Source organism: Mugil cephalus, chromosome 11 (assembly GCF_022458985.1).
Source record: "Mugil cephalus isolate CIBA_MC_2020 chromosome 11, CIBA_Mcephalus_1.1, whole genome shotgun sequence".
In the NCBI taxonomy this organism is placed as follows: Eukaryota; Metazoa; Chordata; class Actinopteri; order Mugiliformes; family Mugilidae; genus Mugil; species Mugil cephalus.
In genome coordinates, this window is record NC_061780.1 from 24,617,120 (window position 1) to 24,635,362 (window position 18,243).

General features: G+C 39.8%; 1 protein-coding gene across 4 annotated transcripts; it reads left to right on the top strand.

Moving 5' to 3' along the window:
* Positions 1–6,194: 6,194 nt before the first annotated feature.
* Positions 6,195–18,215, top strand: nek10 (NIMA-related kinase 10). 4 transcript variants are annotated; one of them, XM_047599617.1, is made up of 36 exons: positions 6,195–6,293; positions 6,526–6,628; positions 6,736–6,796; positions 6,879–7,024; positions 7,908–8,003; positions 8,175–8,259; positions 8,333–8,374; positions 8,453–8,531; positions 8,624–8,691; positions 9,284–9,363; positions 9,432–9,518; positions 9,603–9,827; positions 10,102–10,241; positions 10,395–10,456; positions 10,523–10,594; positions 10,670–10,734; positions 10,856–10,958; positions 11,436–11,564; positions 11,653–11,790; positions 11,881–11,926; positions 11,998–12,119; positions 12,280–12,382; positions 12,460–12,535; positions 13,209–13,338; positions 13,443–13,513; positions 13,604–13,787; positions 13,874–13,949; positions 14,020–14,094; positions 14,190–14,253; positions 14,406–14,443; positions 14,533–14,633; positions 14,720–14,830; positions 15,904–16,009; positions 16,155–16,198; positions 16,869–16,915; positions 16,987–18,215. In XM_047599617.1, the coding sequence occupies exons 2-36, from the start codon at positions 6,558–6,560 to the stop codon at positions 17,021–17,023; spliced, it is 3,180 nt and encodes a 1,059-aa protein (XP_047455573.1). In that variant the 5' UTR covers positions 6,195–6,293; positions 6,526–6,557; the 3' UTR covers positions 17,024–18,215. The 4 variants fall into 4 exon arrangements, with proteins under 4 accessions (XP_047455573.1, XP_047455574.1, XP_047455570.1 ...); XM_047599618.1 differs by having other exon boundaries at positions 6,894–7,024; XM_047599614.1 differs by having other exon boundaries at positions 10,395–10,594.
* Positions 18,216–18,243: the final 28 nt, after the last annotated feature.

The following is an 18,243-nucleotide window of genomic DNA, read 5'->3' on the forward strand; positions in this document are numbered from 1 at the left end:
GTACAGTTAGTAGAGTGACAGACGACACAGCTCCTGCATATACACTAGTAAACTTATATGCGCATGACAGAGTTACAGGTTTTCTCACTTACTTTTCACACGTTTTTCGATCACTTGACTGTCGACTCACTCAAAACCATTGGGAGGAATGGATCAGCAGCATATAGTCGACTTGATAGGAATCCTTTACTTCTGTCTTGTTCACCCTTGTGTTACTAACAAAACAGTAACACGATGTACTGTATGTACAGTGTACAAAAGTGGAAGTACTAACAAAAGAAATATTCACTGGTCTTAGTTTGCATGTTTTTTGTTTAGATGGCTGAGCCAAGAACAACTACTGAGGTTAGATAGATAGATAGATAGATAGATAGATAGATAGATAGATAGATAGATAGATAGATAGATAGATAGATAGATAGATAGATAGATAGATAGATGAATTTAAGGAATGACAATGTAAACGCACTGATTAGATGTTGTTTTTTTATGACGGGTTTAGAGTTTGGGGCCAGTTTTGGATGTGCTTGGTTCACTTCCAGCGTCGGACTCCTTTAGTCTGATGCCAAACTTGGACTCCTTCGCCTTACACTTGTTTGGTTTCCCCTCTGGCTTGGACTCCTTGGGTGTATCGGCAAATCTGGATTCACCATCAGCCTTGGATGCGTGTGTTTCCTCAGCCGGCCTGAAATTGTTTTGTTTACCACCAAGCTTGGACTCCTCTGGTTTTCCCCCAGGGTGGGAATTCTTTGGTTTTAGACCAGGTTTTGACTCGTTTGGTTTGCTGCTAAACGTGGACTTAGACTCATTTGGTTTACACTTGTTTGGTTTCTCCTCGGGCTTGGACTGCTTTGGTTTATCACCAGTGTTGGACTCCTTTGATTTACCGCCAAGCATGGGCTTAGACTCCTTTGGTTTACACTTCTCCTCAGGTTTCTTAAGTTTAATTGTGAGCTTGGGCTTAGATGTTTTTTTTTTACCCTTGGACTTTTTTAGGTTGGACTTCTTTTGTTGTCTAACACGCTTGGACTCTTTGGGACGACCAGGAAGAGGGGCAGATGGGGCTGGCTTGTTTTTCTTTTGTCTTGCGAGTAGTGAATTGTCAGTGCAGCCAGTGTTATTTTCATCAAAACTACCGGCGGTTGTCATTCTTCTTGGCTCTGAGCTGATGCTGTGAACCCCATCATCTGACGCTTCACTGGAAGTCAAAGTGTTGCTCATTTCAGCTTCTGACTCCAGACGTAGGCACACATTCATTCTCCCATAGGACAATATTACGTAAGGATCTGGGACGGAGTCATCAGGAAAGTGTCTCATGGTGATAAACTCGTGCTTGAGACCTTCGCTTGGTGTAATTCTCCTCACAGGATCCACATGTAGCATATTTTTCAGGAGGCTTAGAAACCTCAGCGTGTCCTCCTTCTCTAAATCCGTCACTGGTAGTGGGTGGTCTTTGGTTATATCTTCCAAACAGGCGTACCTTTTGGAGAGTTTTGTAGATGCTTTGCTCTCCTTGCCCGTTAAAAGTTTGTATTGAGTACGTGTATTCAGCTTCCATGTCTGGTGTTCTGAGTCTGCGTCCTTATGGAAAAACTTCTTGGTGTACATCCCAGCATCCAGTAGGTGATCATCTATCCCACTGTGCATCTTCATAATGACTCGAATGACTTCATATTCACACTTGAGAGGATACAGGTGCTGGCTCACGTACAGGAAAGCCAATATGCAGCCAAGAGACCACATGTCTGCAGCCTCATTGAGTGGGACGCCCAAGATGACCTCTGGGGCCCTGTAACCGAGCGCCTGGACGATGGTGCCACACTTCACTTTCGCAGCAGGGATTGCCAAACCAAAATCGATCAGTTTTATCCTGAACGGCTGTCTGCATTGATCAACAAGCATGACATTGTCCGGCTTGATGTCTCCGTGCAACAGTCCGATGCTCTTGAGGGCGTTCAGGGCCACCAGCATCTGTTGAGTGATTACCCGGATCGCGGACAAACACATCAGTTGGCCTTCGCCTTGAAAAATGAAGTGGTGGAGACTTTTGTCCAGCATTTCCATAACGAGACACAAGTGGCCGTCGTGCATGAATGACTCATAAAACTTCACCAAGTTGCACTTGTCCAGGTCCAGAATGCTGAGTTTTTTGAAAACGTCAACCTCTTTCTCGGCAGATGGTTTTAGATTTTTTTTCACCACCTTGACTGCCACGTTCTCTCCGGTGAATATTTTAATACAGCGGATCACTTTCCCAAAACTACCTTCCCCAATCAGATTTTTTACTTTGTATGAACCATGCAAAATGGTATTCTCAACAATCCGGTACTCATCTCTGTCTCTGGACGTCATTTTTTTTACAACTCAAAACTGTTTCCTTCTTGAAGCCTAGAAAGCGGATGTGTTTTAACCAACACTTGCAGGAATACAGATCCTTTTCTGTTTGTTTCTGATGTAGACTGCACATCAACAAGTGAGCTGGGTCAAGCAAAGGAAGCACATGATCTACTGAAACATCAAAGGCATTTTCCAAAAGGATCATCTCAAAAGGTAAATAAATCCTGTAACCGGTTGGTTTCTATGGCAACTAAAGCTGAAATTTAAAAATAAATGACTAAATTGAAATGTCACCAAATGAATTTCTCGAGATGTGAAATCCAATATGATCGGAAATAATAATAATAATAAATAAAATAAAAGTTACAGTAGGAGATTTAGTTGCTTGATTTTTTTCTCTCTCTCTGTCGCTTTGACAAATCTGACATCGTATAAATAAATGGGATTTTATTTATTTATTTATTTTTAAAGAGACATTTTATTCTTATTTTCTGTCCTAGGGTCGTGAGATTTTAATTTTTCTTATAAAAAAAAGGTGGGTAAATATTTAAAATCAAATCTTAATTAAAATGTTGAGTTGGAAAAACTTTACATTCTGATAATTTGATCTGTTTTTAATACACGTTGTTTGACAGAATGTCTTTCATTATTTGCGACTTTCTGTTTTGACTGAAATATTTAAATTTTTTGTCATGTTTTAAGTTTAGATGTATAAATCTGACATGTTTTTAGCGGGCAGCGGCATGGGCAGCATGAACCCGTGGCTCAATAGCGCCCTCCGCTGTGAAGCAAGAGTAGACTACTGGCTGCCTTTTAATTACTGACTCAAATACAGACCAGTCAAGAGATATTAATATTTACCGAGGAGTGACTTCTATCACAACTCTACTCTCAGAACTGGGCAGAATTATCCAAATATAATCAAAAATCTGATCAAATTTAGGGGTTTATATTAAAAATTCAAGAAATATGACAGTTTTTTGTGCACTACTTAATTTGCTGCTGAGACGATTCAGTGTAATTCATTTAATTTTATTTCAGTTTAATTAAGTTTAGATGTGTTTTTTTGCAGTTTTCTTAAACAGCTCAAACTAATGGAGGTAGCTGCTGATTAGTATGAATGTCAGTAACAACAAACACCTTTTTTAAAATGTCATCCAGGATCCAGAGCCTGAAACCCTCCACAGCAGGAACTAAAGCGAAAGTGGGAAGAAAATAAATAAAACTTGAGCAGATAAGAGTAGAGAGAAGGAAAAAAAAAAGCTGAATAGATTGGAAGTAAGCAGAAGTGAGTTCATACATAAAGCATACATGTGGCATGTACAGTATACATGATACAGACGTGACATGTGCAAGAGATAAAAGTGAATAAAAAAAAAACGTGTACATAAAAACAGGCAGCCATAAAAAAAATAATACATCTGTTATTATAAGCAAATCTGAAAATGATGCATATGAGAGTTAAAGTTAGGAAAGAAGGCGTTAAAGGAGGTAGCGTTTACAGGAAATGACCGCTTCTAAAGCTCCAAACTGGTTGGAGATTATTTCAGGGTGTCGCGTCAACTTCTGCTTTGCAATGGCAATGGCACATGCAGCTCCTCATCCTGGTGAAGAAAGACGCGGACGTTTTCAGTTCTGTTCTCTGACTTCCTGTTTCTGTCGTGGCTGGTGAATCATTATTAGTGCAGTCACAGCTGTTGGTTGCTCTGTCAGTTGCACTGTCATCAAAGTTGCTCATTTCAGTACTTGAATCTAGAGGCTGGCACACTCTCATTCTCTCCTGGGACAATTTTATGTAAAGATCTGGGACGGTGTCGTCGGGAAAGTGTCTCATGGTGATAAACTCGTGCTCGAGACCTTCGCTGGGCGTAATTCTCGTTGCGGGATCCACATGTAGCATCCTCTTCAGGAGGCTTAGAAATCGCAGCGTGTCCTCCTTCTCTGAGTCTGTCACTGGTAGTGGGTGGTCTTTGGTTATATCTTCCAAACAGCTGTACTTGGTGGAGAGGTTTGTAGACGCTTTGCTCTCCTTGCCCGTTAAACTTTTGTATTGAGCATGTGTATTCAGCTTCCATGTCTGGTGTTCTGAGTCTGCGTCCTTATGGAAAAACTTCTTGGTGTACATCCCAGCATCCAGTAGGTGATCATTTATCCCACCGTGCATCTGTATTAGGACTCGAATGATTTCGTATTCACACTTGAGAGGATACAGGTGCTGGCCCAAGTACAGGTAAGCCATTAGGCAGCCAAGAGACCACATATCTGCAGCTTCGGTGACTGGGGCGCCCAAGATGACCTCTGGGGCCCTGTAACCGAGCGCCTGGATGGTGGCACCGGGTTTTACCTTTGAAACTTGCCTGGCTAACCCAAAATCAATCAGTTTTATCCTAAACGGCTGTTTGCTTTGATCGACAAGCATGACGTTGTCTGATTTGATGTCCGCATGCAACAGTCCGATGCTCTTGAGGGCGTTGAGGGCCACCAGCATCTGTTGGGTGATTGCCCGGATCACGGACAGACACAGCGGCCTGCCATGCCTCTGTCCCAGGAAGTGGTGGAGGCTTTTGTCTAGTATTTCCATAACGAGACACATGTAGCCGTCGTGCATAAATGATTCATGAAACTTCACCATGTTGCACTTGTCTAGGCCCAGAATGCTGAGTTGGTCGAGAACAGCTGCTTCTCTTCTAGCCGCCCAGGTTAGTGGTTTCCTCACGGCCTTGACCGCTACATTCTCCTGGGTCAACATTTTAGAACAGCGGACCACTTTGCCGTAGCTCCCTTCCCCAATCACGTTTTTAACTATGTATGTACCATTCATAACAGAATATCTAGCAATGGAGACTTCATTGCTGAACGAGGACGACGAAGATGATTGCATTGCTGCCATTGTCAAAGTTTCTTTTCTTTTCTTTCTTTCTTTTTTTTTAAACAAGTGTGTTCACTAATGCCTACAGAGATATTTAAATCACTTTAAAAGTTCTTGTTCTAAGTATAACCCTGTATTAGCCAAACATCAAAGGAGGGGGTGTGGCTATGATGTCACATGATTTATTTAGTATTCAAAGAAGTCTTTGTAGATTAGTTTCTATGGCAACATTTTTTTTCAAATTTAACAATTTCTCATGTACACAGTTTGTCATAAACATAAATGAAAGAACTCCCAAACGTTATATATATATATTTTTTTTTTTTATTAAGGCCATGCATGGTAAAGTTTACATCAGTCAAAAAAACTGATGTAAAAGAGCGCTGACTGTTAATGGAAAAGTCAAGTTTGGACAAAGATGATTCTGAGAGACCCACTCTCTCCTGGGCTACGCTTAACGAGGCACGCAAAAGCTCCCAAACTCAACAGAGCTACGCCGAAAGTCTGACGTAGAGTGGACGTGAATCAAAAAGCTGACTGACACAGCAGTCTCGCGATAACATTCAATATCTTAGTGCTGGTTTTATCTCGCGAGAACTAACAACTGTTAAAGCGAGAACAATCCGCTATATTTTTCTCTTTTTTTTTTTTTTACTCCAGAATATGTTTCTTTTTAATAAAAAAAAAAAAAATCGACCTCCCTCTCAAATGAAATAAATAATAACCTGATATTTTTGCGTTGATAAATACATCGCCTGAGCGATTATTTTAATCAATTTACCACTTTAATTGTCGTTTTACATATTTTTTCGCATTTAATTTGAAATATGTTTATTAAATATGCATGTGTATATTTGTGTGTGCGTCAAGACGCCTTTAATCAATGATTAAATACTCAAAACGGTGACGGAATGCGGATAGCGTTGGTTGTATCCATAGCAACAAGGGCAGTCTAATATTGCTTATTCTGATTGGTTAAAAAAGATGGAAAATTAGCATTGTTGTTTCTCATTTGCTAGCAGAGAGGCGTCTTGTGTTGCGTTGGTAAAAATAAAACTTAAAATGTCGCTTGTGCCCCCGACTAAAGGTATTTAATGAGCCCATATTTGGTTTAAGTAATCATCCGTGTACAATTAATTTGCTGGATAAAAAGGGTAAGAGTTGTGTTTTTAGTTAAATTAGCAGCAGGGCTAGCTCAATTCCTATAGCCAATCCTGCTAACACAGAAAGCTAATGAGATGACAGTCGAGCTTTAAAATGTCTATCCAAGGCAGGCTACAAGCAAATATGTGTCAAAATGTGTCAAAATGTCTCCCCAGGTTCCTCGTGGAAATGAAGGGCAGCGTTGACAATGTCCAACTCAGTTAAAAAAGTGAAAAAAGGAGAAAGATTGCCACAGAAATCAGCAGGAATCCAGAACAAGTAAGATGGCTTATCTCCTGTTTACAGTTATTTAATTGTCTGTTACTTAAAATTAATTTTTCTTATATTACAAAAACAAAATCACCTGATAATTGCTTTTTTTTTAGGGCATCTCATGATCTCAGGAGGCTCCTCTCCTTGCTTGACAAAAGCTGCCCCAGACAAGAGGTAAACAACAACAACTTAGATATTTTGAAAGCAGACAAAGTGGCTTTCTATGTGACCATGTATATAAATTGTGGTGTGACAGTCTTTGTGTTTGCAGGTGGCAGCGCTGAGTCACAGTAAAGCATGCGGCAGTGGATCCAGCAGATCTCTGCAGTCTCCAAAAGACGCCAGCCGACACAGGAGTGAGAGCAACTTCAGCAATGAAGCGTCTGAACTGGAGAAATTCAGGTTTTAATCCTAAAATTATGACACAAAACACTTTGAATGCATCACTGCTGCTCAGTTTCAGCCTTTAGAACAACACCATGTCTTTAATCGATGTCAGCTTATCCAGCTAGTTCTGGTTCTGTGTCTTTGACAAATATAAATAACAATAAGTATTTATTTTTTCTAATTATGTACAAGCAAATGTAAAATAAACTTAATATCCGCGCCACAGCAACTTTTTGGGAGATCTGTAGTGGTTAAAGGTCTACCTCCCGCTTCTCCATGGCTGTGGTGCCTTGATCAAGCACCTAACCCCATCAGAAATTATGTTAGGTAGATCAGCAGCGCAGGAAAAACAAGATTTTTCATGTCCTCCCCTGTCGGGGTGGAGCCTATGCCAGCGGTCATTGGGTTCGAGGCATGGTACTATCAAAGGTCTAACACAGAAAGACAGACAACCATTCACACTCACACCCACGACGCTCAAAACAACATACTTAGACAGAGGAAAAAGGTAGTTATTGTTACAGTTCTGAAATAAAAGCAGAAGCTTATAGTGTAAAAACAGAAAAAAAGAAAAAAGTGTACATTGCAACTTCAATTTTTGGTCAGGATTTTACTTTATGAGGAGGCCCTAGGGAAGAAACTGTTTCCCAGTCTGTTAGTTCATGTTTTGATTGTTCTTTTGATTTAAATCAGGAACATTCATTCTGAATCTTGACACTTTTCACTTGGCACCAAATAGTACTGAGAGTTTTTAATACTATTTCCTAAATGTGATATTTGCCTAATAATACAGATGATTATCAAAAAATCATCTGTATTATTTCTTAATTTTTGAGATAATAAAAAAAATTAAAAATAATCTGTATTGGTTCTAACTACAAATCTGTTCATTTTCCAGCACAAAGTATAAAGACGAGAGATGTTTCAGTAAACACCCACTGCACAAACTGTTCTCTGACATTCTCACATCTTTGATCAAGAACCGACTGTGCAGGTAACAAAAAAAAATTAAAAGAAAAAGAAAGAAGTAGTTCATCGTTTCCTCTTTTTTTAAAACCTTTATTTATACAGGTAAATCTCAGGACACAATTTCCTGTTGTAAAACAACGCAACGATACATTTTGTCTTAAATTACTATTATTGATAATTTACACTTTATCAACAGTGAATGGATTGAACATGCACCACCTCAGTCTGTCCTGGGAGTCCTTATCTGTCTGCGATTACTGATCCGAGATCCCCACCATCAGGTTCATTTTTAATGTCGACTATGTAATCTATAAAAATGTATAAATAAAATTATTAAATGCCTCTTTCTTTTAGAAAATCCTCCATCAGCTCAAAGGCATCGCTTTACTCACCAAGGTAAGTAAAGATAGTATCCATATGCCCAATCAGGCAGATGATTTAGTCACATATATACGTATCTCCTCCCTCTTTCAGTACATGGAATCCGTCACCGCCTCGTACATATCTCGTGGAGAGCAGGCGTTTGCTACTCAGAAACTGGTCACGATGACCTGTGAGTGAACTGAAGGCGACAGCACTGATAACACTGTGTTGAGACCCCGTCTTGTCCTTATCAATGGCAGCTGATTGCTGATTGTTTTACAGACATGTTTCAGAAGCTGTCTGCCGCCGGAAATCAAAGGGTCTGGGTCATCGAGAGCGGCGCTCACATGGTAGGAGACAACCAGTAATGATGAGGGTTATCTGTGACTGTTGGGTTACATATCATATTCAGGTCTCACTTAAACTGCACACTGCAACTACTACTGCAACTTGCATCAGCTTGATGTCCCAGATGCACAGAACAACTCCAAATTCACTAGATCCCAAACAGCATTACTAGAAAAAACGCAAAATATACTTATATTCAATTAAATCATCTTGTATTGTTAAAAAAAATCTGCCAATTAACAAAATATAAGATGTATTTCTTTGATACAAGGATTTCTTGCTTTCTAGAAATTCTTTTTTTGCAGTGCATGTCCATTCTCTGATGAGTCACAAGGTTTCGGAGGCACAAGGTAGATCTACACAATTAAGAACTTTAAAGATGGCGACTTCTTGTCCCTCTGTCAACTCCTGACAAACAGTGCAGGCAGACAAATGATTTAAAGCTTCGTACTGGTTGTTTTAAAAACACAAAAACATGCATTTTTGTCATTTATTTCAATGCTATGATATTTTGGACAGCAACAGAGAAGTCGTGCCGTCTTTGTTGCATGAGAAAAGTGAATGTATTGCACTGAATACATGTGCTCTTCCTAGACGCTGGTGAAGCTCCTCTCCACATCGGACAGCAGCGTCCTGCTGGGAGCCCTCCTGGCTCTCACCACTTTGGCTGAGAGGTAAGTAAATGTTTCACCCGAGGCTTTAAATACGCACACAATTTAACCTTTTTTGTGTTTTTCTGCAGTCCAGAATGCAGGAGGGAGATCGGTGAGCTGCCTATCGCGGAGAGTCTTCTTGTAATTCTGCAGGAATACGACCTGCTGTCAAAGAGGTATAAAATCTGTGTTCAAGTGTTCAGACTGATGAGAAAATATGGAAAGATATTCAAATGCGATGTGGATTAAATCTCCTCCAGGATGAGTGCTGAGCTGCTGAGGCTCCTGTCCCTGGTGCAGCATGTGAGGGCCCAGGTGAGGGAGCTGGAGGGCGTCCCGGTGCTGCTCAGCCTGCTCCACGGCCAACACCTGAAGCTGCTGTGGAGCGTCGCCTGGATCCTGGTGCAGCTCTGCGAGGATCCTGAGACCAGGGTGGAGATCCGGAGCTGGGGTGGAGTGCAGCAGCTCCTCCGGCTGCTCGACAGGTTTGTGTTTGATGCGGATATTCCTCTAAAACGTGCAGCAGGAAGTGGACTGTGAGTTAAAGGGTCACTGCAACAATTTTGTGTTGAAGGAACCGCTCATTTTTATCAAGCTGTGTAGGTTTACTGGAAATATAGAAATTTCCCCCTGATTTTATGGAGGTACAGATCCTGTGAGAATAAATATTATTATCACACTATTATTAGACTTTGTTTTTTAGATTAGAGGCGACATCCCAGAGTCCCAGCTGTGACAAAGCCGTGTTGTTTATCGCAGCGACAGACAGTTCGTCTCTGACCGCTCCTCCATCGAGATTCTCTCCAGCGCCAACGCCGCCGGTCGCATCCAGAGGGAGCACACAAGAGAGAAACTGAGTCCACAGGAGGAGGTGGACAACGCCGTCTCCCTGCAGTCAGGTCAGGGAATGCACAGCGTGTCCCAGATTAGACAGGAAAATTATCTGCTTGTCATAAAATACACTAACATGGAAAGTTAAAGAAAAGTAAATATGTGCTCTGCACTGCTCAGTAAATATCATCTTTAAAATCCCTCCTCATCCTCTTTTCCAGCCTGCTGTGCAGCTCTGACCGAGATGAGTCTGGACGACACATCTGCTCACCACATCGTACAGGTAAGAAAAAGTCTTTACTTCACATTAAACACTTTGTGCAAATTAACTGTGGTTTTCTCTCCTCAGGAAAATGGCATCTATATAATCTCGAAGTTGATTTTACCACATAAAGCTGGAGCAAAGGACACTTCTCTGCAGGTATACGACTGCAAATGTGAATATTATAGAATAAATGAAGATGTCGTAACTGTTTTTCTGTTTGCATGTTCTCAGTTGTACGCTTTCCGGACACTCAGATTTCTCTTCAGTGTGGAAAGAAACCGACATCTGTTCAAAAGGTAAAGTTTAAAAACGGAAAATACAAAAAGTTTGTGCTGCTGCTGGATATATGAGAAGAATTATAAGTCAGTAAATGATTTGTAAAACCAGTGACGTTTTATAATCTGTTTTCCGTGTCAGACTCTTTCCTGCAGACCTCTTTGAGCTGTTTATTGATGTCGGACATTATGTGCGGGACCTCGCAGCCTACGAGGGTCTGAAAACCAAGGTTTCGTTCTACACTGTAAGAAAATAGCTACTGAATCACTTAATTAGTCAGATGTATAGTTAACATTTTTTGCAGGCTTCAGAATTCAACCCAATCAAACCAAATCAAGCAAAGAGTTAATTTCTAGGACAAATTAGATTCCATCTCTTGGGAAACATTGAGTCAGGTGGCGTTCAGTGCCCTTTTAGTTTTTAAAAATACAAGGATTTGTCCCAGTTTCGTCTTCATCACACATATTTGAGGAAGTGTATGATGGCACAGGCAAAGGAGCTCCAGAAAAAGAGTTGTTGCTGCTCTTTGAGCGGGAAAAGTTCACAAAACCATCTCTTAAGAGTTTGGAATCCACACATACACAGTGATGGTGATTGTGGGGCTTGTCCAAGTCCTGACCTTCGTCCAACACAAATGTTGTGGATGGATCTGAATCAAGTAGATCTGTTGATGTTTTTGAGTTAACTGGGAGTGAGAGATCTACGCCCTGTTTGAATGCAGGAGGAAGAACTGGACAGTCTGACAGAAAGTATCAAGGTCCTGGACCAGAACCGACCTCCTCTTAGAGTGATCAGCAGTTACGCCATACTGGACCACCTGGGCACCGGCGCCTTCGGGAGCGTCTTTAAGGTGCAACGAACATCTATGAAGTATCATCCTGAGAAACCATGACTTTAAGCTTCAGGTGACTCGTATCCCGTGTTGCTTTTGACCACAGGTCCGAAAGCAGAGCAACCAGAACCTCCTGGCTCTGAAGGAGGTGAACCTGCACAACCCGGTGTTTGGCAAAGACAAGAAGTCCAGAGACAGTAACGTGGAGAAAATCATCTCCGAGCTCACGATCATCAAAGAGCAGGCACAGAGCTCCACTGTGACCATGTCATTAAAACAAAACTATGTTTTCTGTGAACGCGTTAACGTGTGGCTTGTTCTTCCTCCTCTCTAGATGACGCACCCGAACATCGTTAAATACTACAAGACATTTTTAGAAGGTGAGGAGAAGATTATTCATTTGTTGCCTTCAAGGTAAATGTCTTAACTCTGAAGAAATTCCTCATTTCAGGTGACAAGCTGTACATCGTGATGGAGCTGATCGAGGGGGTGCCGCTGGCCGAACACTTTAATTCTCTGAAGGAGAAGCAGCAGCTGTTCACTGAAGACAGAGTCTGGAGTTTATTCATTCAGGTGCCGGACTCAGTTTCCTGCTTCTACAGTCGGATTTATTTCTGTGGCGGGAGGAAAATAGTTTGGGATAAAAGTCTTGAATATGAGTAGTTTTCTCGGTCAAAGGAGCAACGTTTTTCATCTCTTTATGGGCCGATACGGCTTCTGTTTGTCCCCTCAGATGTGTCTGGCTTTGAGATACCTGCACAAAGAGAAGAGGATCGTCCACCGCGACCTGTCCCCGAACAACATCATGCTGGGGGAGAAGGACAAAGTCACCATCAGTGAGTCTGCGTTGATGTGGTTCTATTCAAATTCAATATTTCTTGTCTTTTAACCTGTGTCTTTCCTCTTCTTGAAGCCGACTTCGGCCTCGCCAAGCAGAAGCAGGAGAACAGCAAGCTAACGTCAGTAGTCGGCACCATCCTTTACTCCTGGTGAGGAGATTCTGTCTGTAACTCACGTGTATTTATAGTAATTTTGGTTTTAAGGACTGAATCCGCAAGCATTTTTGCAGAGTTTGTAAAGTTAAGGGATGTCTAGCCCTGTGTCCTCATATGGGGACATTAAGTTTTAGGTTTGTGGCAGCTTCTTCTGCTTCATTTAAACTTTTATCCTCACAACTAGATACTAGTTGGTGTGAAAACATGATAGTGGGCATTTCAAGGGATTTGTTCTGCAGCCGATCACACATCAAAACTGCAAAAATGTGCAAAAACCTCATCAAATGTTACAGTTTAAACTTTTTTTTTTATGCTTATTAACTTTAACTCTAGTTTAATATTGCAGGAAAATTCTATCAATAGTGACAAGCTATTTATAACTTCATTATTTGCAAGACGATGCTTACTTTTTATAGTTCTTAGCTCCTACTAATCCCAAATACAGAGAAATGGAGAAATTAAAAATGCATAGCAAACAAAAGCTCAGGTCTCAGGAGGCGAGTTTGTTTTTAGGTTTAATGTATCAATTTTTAGATGCATGTATCATCTAAAAATTTCCAATTATTTCCTGCCAAAATATGACATAATTCTGTGATTTTTGTGGTGGTTAAGGGATTTATGATACAAATGCAAAGATTTCCAGGACTGTGTGTTGACTGTTGTTAAGTCCAGAGGTGGTGAAAAACGAGCCGTACGGAGAGAAAGCTGACATCTGGGCTCTGGGCTGCATCCTCTACCAGATGTCCACGTTACAGCCTCCGTTCTACAGCACCAACATGCTGTCGCTGGCCAGCAAGGTGACAAAGGCTCACACGAGATTTTATATTTTTTGTTTTGTCTTCAAACTTGCTCCTTCTTGTCGTCACTTACTATCCTATTTGTCGTATTCTGCACCGGGCAGATTGTGGAGGCCATCTACGAGCCGATCGAAGAAGGAGCCTTCTCAGAGAGAGTCACGGAGATGATCAGATGGTGAGGCTTTTATTTTGAAAAGCCTGCAAGTTGCTGTTTAAATGTTGCTTCACCTAATTCATTCGTCCCTGTTCTGCGACGTCCCGTCAGGTGTTTGAGTCCAGACGCAGACCAGCGGCCGGACATCGTGGCCGTCAGCTCCAGGATCTCTGACCTGATGATGAGGCTGATGGACGGCCTCTACACTTCCCAGAATGCACTGGAGCGGAGAGCGGAGAGAGACCGACAACGAGCTCAGAAGTACTTCCTCGAAAGGCACAGAAACCGGTCGCAGGTGAATCCAAATGTTGGGAAAAATCAAAAATAAAGGAAATACTTGGATTAGAATTGTTGTACAAAAAATTGTGGGTGTTTTTGCAGGAAAGATCCTTAGTGAAGACAGAATCTCTGGCCCCATGCTCTTCTTCAAACCACAGCGAGCAGAGAATCAATGAAGGTGACTGTTTCGCTCATAAATGTTCAGGATTTGACTAAAGTGAACCAACGTGTTAAAAATTTGTTTTTAGATGATGCTTCAGATGAGGACGCTGATCCAGCTGATGCCAAAAACAGCAGTTCTGCCTCTACAGGAAAACACAGCGGTGAGTTCAGCTGAAGCTGCACATCCGAGATGATATTTGAAATTTTAGCGTCTTTAGTGTCTTTTTTTTGTTTGTTTTTTTTTGTCTACTTTCAGTTTCCGCTTCGTTAAAAGGCTTGAAGTCCAGCCCCTGTGTTACACCTGATCACATTTTATCCAGGTAAACGAAAAGAATACACAGAGAAGCCATAACATTATGACTATCTGGTTATCACTGCTCCTCTCAGTGGGTGGAACAATACAGCACACCTCCACAGTGTCTTTGAATAAAAATAATTGTTGATGTACTATTATTATCCTGTTTTTTCTCAGTGGGGACTTTGCGACTACGAAAACAAAACCAAGGCCAGGTACTGAACATTTTCAGCCTTCTTCTTTAGAATCTGAGGAGATGGATTAGCTGGTGAATATGCTAAGACTGTTCTGCTTTTGCTCTTAGTGTCAGCGGGGATCTGCGTTTCCCAGAAGAAGCTTCGACAGATTGACGATCCCATCCAGAGGCTCCTCGTTCAGCTGCACAAAATCATCTACATCACTCAGGTTGAGTCGAGTCTCATCAGCCCCAAGAGGAAGCCAATCGTTTCTTCACACTTTGTTCCATCACCTGTCTTTTATTTCTCCCACAGCTTCCACCAGTTCCTCATCACGACGTCAAGCGGCGCCTCATCGACAGATTCAAAAAGTCGCTCTTTCACTTTGGCAGCGACCCTTACGACCTGAAAGTGGAGCTCAGCAAGGTGAGACTGACGGTTATGAAGGCGAGGTGAGACGTGACGAGATAAAATGAGGCGAGATAAAACAAGACAAGATAAGATAAGACACGATAAAACAAAATAAGACAAGACAAAACGAGACAAGACAACATGAAATCAGATGAGATAAAACAAAACAAGATAAAATGAGGAAAGATAAAACGAGACAAGATCAAACAAAACTAGATGGAACAAGAAAAGACAACATAAAATCAGACGAGATAAAACAAAACAAGATAAAACGAAACAAGATAAAATGAGACAAGATCAAACAAAATGAGACAAGATAAAATAAGACACGATAAAACAAAACAAGATGAAACAAGACAAGACAACATAAAATCAGACAAGATAAAACAAAACGAGATAAAATGAGGCAAGATCAAACAAACCAAGATAAAACAAGATAAGATAAAATAAAATTAGATAAAATAAAATGAGACAATATCAAACAAAATGAGACGAGATAAAAATAAGACACGATAAAACAAAACAAGATGAAACAAGACAAGACAACATAAAATGAGATGAGATAAAATAAGACAAGATAAAACAAGATAAGATAAAGTAAATTGAGACAAGTTAAAACAAAGTAAGATAAATGAGACAAGATAAAACAAAACAACATCAAACCAGACAAGATGAAATGAAATGAGACAAGATAAAAAAAAACAAGACAAGATAAAATGAGACAAGATAAAACTAAGTTAGACAAGGTAAAATAAGACAAGATAAAAAAAAAACAAGACGAGATAGTGACACAAGATAAACAAAGCGTGATGAAACAAGACAAGATAAAATGAGACAAGATAAAACACGATAAATACATTTTAAGGACATTAGCACATAGAGATAGAAAAATAATAAAAGTAACAAATAATGAAAAACTACAAGAGAAATTGTTTCCGTGATGGAAGAACAGATACATTTTCCACATCGCTCATGAAGATGTAGACATCTATGAAGACGAACCTCACTTGTTTTCAGGTGACCAAACTGTGACTAGTCTCATCACCAGATAATCACATCTCTGTCTCTGTCTTCTTATGTCCTCTCAGCTCCTCCTGGCCTCTTCAGAGCTCATGGAGTTCAGTTCAGCGACTTCAGACCGGTGGCCGCTGGTTCATCACTTCACTGGAGACCTTCACAGCTCTGATAGCACAGGTAGAAGTTAACGCTGCCAAAGCAAAGCTTCATCCATCTCTGTGGAGAAAAACCCCTGAGATGATGCTGTTGTTTACTCTTGATTTATTATTAAATGGCTGACGCTTAATGAATTCTGAGCTCATTCTCTTCTTTCTTCTAACAGTTGATGGGAATCTCAAAGATGGAGTCACATATGTGCAGATGCAGGTGAGTTTCAGAGAATCTGTTTTTGATTTTATACTGTCAGGGCTGTAATTTATTCATCAGAAGTAGTTTTCAGTTCAGTTTTTATATATTTTTTGAGGGGTTTTACTTCTGTTAAATATGTCAGAATATATCAGAAGGCTTATCTTAGCACAAACCTAGAAGTCGCCACGTTTTGTACTTCACATTGCCTTCGAGTTAGCACTTAGATATGGGCTGCACTACAGTTTTATTTGAAGGATTCTTAGCTTTACTGAACTGAATTCCCTGATTGTCAGTGCACAAAAAAAATGAAAGATTTCAGTGTAACAAGCCTCCATCAGTGTCTAGTGTATTTTTATTAACATAAACTAAAAAAAAAAAAAATAATTTAAGAGCATAAAAAATATAAATATATGATCTAAAGGCTGAGGTAAAGGTGCATTTTTGTGCAGTTGGTAGGTTGTGCAATATTGTGCATTGTGTAATATAACTTAAGCCTATGTTGAGCAACTCTGCACGAATATATGCATGTAGAACATTAAAAATTAAAGGTAGGTAAAATTAAAACAACGATTAAATCAAGGAGCAAGTTTATATCATCTAAGACAAATATATAACAATATAATATTTAATTTGATTGACCGATATATTATTCTTTAGATGAACAGGGAATTTTATCTTGTTTTTTTAGGCGATCATTGAGGAGCTTCTGGAGGAGAACAGCTACTACAGCAGCAGGTGAAGGAAATCCAATACTTTTTATAATCAGACCATTGCGAGTTATTAAAGTTGGTTTCTTTTAATTTTAGGGTCACAGAGAAACGAAACAATCAAGAAAAGAAGTGACACATCGTCTGTATTAGTCCTCAGAAGCCACGGATGCATCTGGAAATAAGATAAATATTTAATTCATCCCACAGTGGATAAATCCTCTTTATAGGAAATCTATATTATAATTTAACATGTGAAACTCACTATTTATTTGCACTTAAACACGCTGAAACCAAAGCGGACACGTTCATGTCACCACACTCCTCCGTGAGTCTCAGGTGTTGCTCATTTTGTACAAATATCCAAAGACTTTAATTTATTTCCCTCAGTCTGGGGAAAATTGATTTAGAAACATACACATATCTGCAGAAGGTGTCTGCTCGTGTGAATCTTTTTGTGTTTTTTATTTTGTTTTCCAGTAGCACTTTAAATTCTCAGGACCAGAACTCAGCGGTTAACATCTTATAAAAACAAAGTTCAAACAACTGGACTCGCCTTAGTCTTAGCTTTGTTTTTTGATTTTCTATCATAACCTGAATGACTGAGAATATTCATCTTAATTCAACATGTCACCAAAGTCTGACTTCAGATTTATAACAAGTGAAAACCAGATCACAGGCTTTTCTTGCCCTGGATGAACTTGCACGTTGTTATCTTGAAGAGCAGACAGCCACAAATAAGCTTTCCTCTAATCGAAAGGGGAATTTCTCATTATCATCATCATCTGCACAATGAATATTTGTATATTTTAAAGCGACATACACAAATAAACATGCAAAACCTTTAACTCAGTGTCCGTTTCTAAGTTTGTATGTCGCTCTGTTGAGTCAAATCAACTGATTTAAATGTGCATACGAAATACATTTGTACACATAATTATATTTAAAGTGGGAACTTAGTTTCATCAACAAATTGTAATGTTTTATGTTAAGTTGATGCTAAAAACGATCTTGTTTTTTTGTTTGTAATTTTGTCTGAACTATCTATTTTAAAATGCACAGGGTCACAAACTCAAAATATAAGAACCGTATTGTTCTTTGAAGAGCAAAAGCAGAAAATAGCAACAAAAAAAAAAATGTAAAATGTAATTTTACAATTTGTCATTTGCCATGTGATCCAGCTTTTTTTTTCAGTTCAATTTAATTTTAAAGGTTTGAAGCACTTTACATTCCCTCTCTAATGTGTTTTGAATCTAAGTAAAGTAAATTGTGAAATATTAGATGATGTAAATCAGTGATAAAAAAAAGGATGTTTATTTATTTATTTATTTTTGTCCCGCTGCGTGCAGTTCCTTA